This window comes from Oculina patagonica, chromosome 8 (genome assembly GCF_052425735.1).
Source record: "Oculina patagonica isolate OP01 chromosome 8, crgOcupat, whole genome shotgun sequence".
In the NCBI taxonomy this organism is placed as follows: Eukaryota; Metazoa; Cnidaria; class Anthozoa; order Scleractinia; family Oculinidae; genus Oculina; species Oculina patagonica.
This window is the reverse complement of record NC_135765.1, coordinates 25,824,209-25,829,208: the sequence shown is the minus strand read 5'-3', so window position 1 is coordinate 25,829,208 and position 5,000 is coordinate 25,824,209. Positions and strand designations below refer to the sequence as shown.

Below are 5,000 nucleotides of genomic sequence, written 5' to 3'. Positions count from 1 at the left end.
CAAGCCCTAAGAGCTCAAGGTTAATGTGTTTTCATATTTGCGCATGCTCAAAACGAACCAATCAAAAATAAAGGAAGAATGCGCGCGCTAAGGTTAGAATTGCTTATTCAACTATGCAACCAAGCGTGAAAAATAAATGCAAGAAAAAGTAGGGTTTACCGAGCGTTAACTGCAAGTACTAAATCCAGGAACACCGCTGGAACAGCCCGAAACACTCTTGAAGTTAACGCTAACCACAAATCACTAACCGCTAAAAAGTAAACTACAATAGATAGTATTAGTATATACCACACAAGTGAATAGTACTTTTCGCGCGCGCTGATTGGTTAACTCGGAAGTAATACGCCATGTTGTGATAATGCTTCATCGAAGGTCGAACTAGTCCCCAGGTTGCCTCACGTTCATGTAAGAAGCAATGGTGTAATTCCTCACCGAAAGCTTTGAACTATATCGCCACAAGCTACATAAAAAAAAACATTTATGTTTCCTGCGTGAAAAAAGAAATCCTTTCACCTCCAGGCAGCTAAAGAGAAACAAACAGCCTTCGTGCGTCGCTTTGTTTACCGAAAGTGTTGTTTTAGTCCGCTAGTTATTCAACTTGTGTGGTATATACTAAAACAATTATTCCCCTCAGTGTCGGTGAATGTGGTGGATATTTACCTAGCCGATCGCGGCTCGGTGAATATCTACCACTATTTCCATAAGTTAGAGTCAGCCGCCATTGACACCTGTTTCCTGCCATAAACTAAAGATCACAAAAAATACACAAGTTCTGAAAAACACACACTTCTGATGTTGTTGTTGTTAATTTTTTTTTTTTCAAGTTTTTAGCATGATTGACATAGTTTTTTTTTTAGATATTGATGAGTGTGCTGATAACCCATGCCAACATGGTGGAAATTGTACTGACGGTGTGAACCACTATAATTGTAGCTGTGTTCCCGGCTACACCGGAAAAAACTGCAGTATTGGTAAGAAGGATTGACTTGTAGTTACCTTTAGCATATGTGTTAATATTTGGAATCATAGAAATGTAAAAATAAAATATTTTTAAATTAGATAGAGAAAGAAAGTAAACTAGCTATGTTAAGTTACAAAGTATTAACTTAAAAGTTTAAGACAGTTTCTATCTTTATTTTTTTGCGAGAAACTATGGTCATCATATGAAGAGCTCCCGACAAGAACGTTGCCTGGACTTTCTGGCTAAATCGAACGTTATCAAAACAGCTCCAAATTGCGAATGCTGGTTTGTTTACGTGTGCTAAACACTGTCCTGTGTTGCATTTGGCTGGTCTTTTCTTCGTTTTTCAGAAATAATGTGTGCAAGAAAAGGCATTTTGCAAGCTTACGTTCTCCCAGTCAGCTAGCAGTCTGAGTTTTCCAACGCATCGCGTGTACATCTTTCCCTGCAGGGTTTTCTAAGCGTCTACGGAAGGCGAGAAACCATTTTACAAGCATGTCCTCGACTCGCTGCCTGCCATGTTTCTTGTTGATTTGAGTAGAGTAGGACTGGATACTGCATTGTGACGTAAGGTCACATGTTAGAGGCGGAAGAGTTTGAATTGAGCGAAATGGCGCCTTTGAAAGTAAAACGAAGAAGTTTATAGTTTTAGCTCAAGAACGGCTGCCAGGTGGTTGAAGGACATCATTAAGTCTGAATACCCGTAAGTTTACAGCATCGCTCGAAGAACTGAGTGATGTTTCTGCCTTTGTTTTGTACAACAGCGCTGTTTAGCGCTTCGGAAAAAACGTTGCACAAACCAAGGTAGTTTTGAAGCTGGCCGCATAAAAAGCCTAAAACAAGAACCGGGAACTTCGTCAACGCGAGTTTTGCAGGGTCTGCTTGGGGACTGCCGCGACAAAGTTGCCGAGAAGTGACCTGGTTTTAGACTTTAAAAAATTCTTTATAGGTTTGGTAGGGGACCTTCCCTCGCTAAAAATTTTTCTGTGCCTCATTAAATATTCATCAATCAATAAATCAATCAATCGATTCGTGCCTTAGTTTATCTTGTTTTCGCGGTATTTTGTAGATGTGTGATGATGTAAGGAGTGGAGATAGAAGTGAGAGCAAGCCGGCGGCACTTAACTGAAAGCAAAACTAGTATAATGTGACAACACGAGCAAACGTATTCAATCAACAATCAGTCTTTATTTCACTTTCACCTCAAATTACAGCTAACGGTAACAGATTACAATAGTCTTGCCCGAAACAACAAAAAGCAGCTAACCGCAAGCAGACTGCAGTGAAAGCTAGCCGCTTAAAACGCGAACGCTAACCCTAACCCCTAAACTTGGGTTTAGCATTTTAACCCTAAATTTGAAATGAAACCCTAGCGTCAGACCCTAACCCTAACCCTTGGGGTTTAGGGTTAAGCTTTTTTCGCTTGGGTTAAGGTTAGGGGTTAGGGCTAGGCCTGTAATCCCAAAACTGTAGCTGGTTTCATTGTTTTGCGGAACAAAAGGTTTCCTTTGTTTATCGTTTGTAAAAGAAACGTCAAAAAGACGTCGCGCCAGCAAAAACCTTGTCTTTTTGCATGTGTAATTTTTCAAAAACGAACGAAAGACCAGCCAAATGAAACACAGGACAGTGTTTAGCACACACAAATCAGGCCGGAGTTTATCCTTGTTTACATTGTGTAAAGCATCTAGAAATTTCTACTCCAGCTTGACAGCTTGGTTGGGATTCGATAAGCTCATAACATCAGAACGTTGAATCAATCATAAAGATAGAAATGCAATTACCGGAATTTGGGTATTTGCTCGATAGAATTTTAAAGTAATCATTGTCTTCCCTTAGATGTCAACGAGTGTGCTGATCAGCCATGTCAAAATGGTGCGAACTGTACTGACCTTGTTAACAACTACAATTGTAGTTGTGTTCCTGGTTACACGGGAAGGAACTGCAGTATTGGTAAACAAGGATTATTATAATTGTTACCTTGGTCTTAAAGGGACAATGTCACGGGGGATTTCAAATATTTTTGGTCTAAACTGTTCTGAAATTAGTGGTAGGGAACTTAACCCTGAATAAACATTATCTTTGAACATCTAAAGGAATATATAACCTTAATTTCCGGATACAAATCAAGCTACGGCTAAAAAAATCGATATTTCGCAGACGCGCGGAAATAATTTGCCATCGTTTGCCTAATGTTTTCAAATTGCAATCCGTTTCCATCTGAGCCATCCGCAGCCAGAGATTCTCGTTAAGAGTCTCAGTGCTCTTAATAGCAATTTTTATTAAAAATGGACTATTATTTTTAGGTTTTCTGCGACACAAATACAAATTTTGGCGGTTCAAAAATCAGTTAAAATTCGTTGACATAGTCCCTTTAAAGAAGAAGTTTGTTCCAAAATGGCATTTTTTTTTCTTCACACCAACAACAAGGTAATTCCAAGATATGTTAGTCACCAAACTTTCAGCTTCCATAATAGTATTCAAACCCTATGAAATCCTTGATTGAAATAGCCCGAAAATCGAGAACTGGCGGTCGCCATCTTGGAGTAATTTAGCAGCCTGGTGATGGTATGTGACGTCAAATAGTTCGGCCTAAAGTTTGGCAGGGAGTTTAATTATTGTTTAAATATTTGACACTCCATGTTAATTTTGTATTGGCTTGTTTTTCGAAATGCCTCTTTTTACAGCATCATTTTGCACAAAATCAACTGCAACAGATAGTAAAAGTTGAGCTCTTTGACGTCACGCATTTCATCACCAGGCCTCTAAGTTACTCTAAGATGGCGGCAGCCGGTTTTCAATTTTTGGACTATTTCAGACAAGGATTTCATAAGGTTTAAATTCTTTGGAAGCTGAAATTGTGGTTAATAACATATCTTTGTATTACCTTTCCGTTGGCGTAAAAAGTGTTATTTTGATATGAACTTTCCCTTTAATTCTTTGAAGTAGTGACCCTGTTCTGCCTTTCTATCTTTTAATGGAACATTTTTTTTATTGAAAACTATCATTTATTTGGAACTAATGAACGCAAACACCATAATTTGTTTTAAGAAGGAGAAATATAAGAAGCTATTTTCATAGGTTACACTCGGTCGCCATTGATGCCTGTCCCCTGCCATAAACTAAAGATCACAAAAACATGCGCAAATTCTAAAAACATATATTTCCGATTTCTTTTCCTTTTTTGCATGATTGACGTACTTTTTGATTTTAGATATCAATGAGTGTGCTGATAACCCATGTCAACATGGTGGAAATTGTACTGACTGGGTGAACCACTATAATTGTAGTTGTGTTCCTGGTTACACAGGAAAAAACTGCAGTATTGGTAAGAATGATTGTCTCGTGTATATATTAAGCGTATGTATTAGTACTTGGAATCAAAAACAAAATATATGAATAAAGTGGCGAACAAAAAGTGAGAAAAAACTTGCTATGATTAGTTAAAGACCTACTGACGTTTGACGTAAGACCGTTTCTGATATGCGTAAATACTAAAAAAAGACAACCCTCTGAGAAAATCTAGCTTGAGTAGTTGTGGCATATTAAACTTTTTTTTTATTATTTTAGATATCGATGAGTGTGCTGATAACCCATGTCAACATGGTGGAAATTGTACTGACGGGGTGAACCACTATAATTGTAGTTGTGTTCCTGGTTACACAGGAAAAAACTGCAGTATTGGTAAGATATGATTAATTTGGTTAGACATTCTAGTCTTCTCAGATAAGGACAGTAAATCATAGGCCGCGTCTCCTGCAACTTTACTGTTATGGTCGCAGGGGACGTTATAGAACACACACACTTAACTTGTTGCAAAGGGTACGTAGGGCATGGAGTTCCCGGTGTTGTGGTCTAGCCTTGTATGTTGCGAAATCAAATTGTGTCGATCTGCAAAAATTCATCATTTCCTGTAAACTGATTAATGCAGTCTAGTCAAAGTCACCCTCAAGGTGTTGTAAAGCGCATTTAGGGTAAGGGAATGGGCTATATCAGGTATCGGACAAATTGTGGTGGCAGCTAAAGAGAAACTAAAGGGAAG

The 5,000-nt window shown here is 38.4% G+C and overlaps 1 protein-coding gene across 1 annotated transcript in view; it reads left to right on the top strand.

Moving 5' to 3' along the window:
- Positions 1-4,653, top strand: part of LOC144664250 (uncharacterized) — an 11,495-nt gene extending 6,842 nt beyond the window's left edge. Inside the window, exons 4-6 of the mRNA XM_078525354.1 lie at positions 858-971; positions 4,173-4,286; positions 4,529-4,653. Coding sequence (XP_078381480.1) covers positions 858-971; positions 4,173-4,286; positions 4,529-4,653 — 353 coding nt within the window. The remainder of the gene's footprint in view (positions 1-857; positions 972-4,172; positions 4,287-4,528) is intronic.
- Positions 4,654-5,000: the final 347 nt, after the last annotated feature.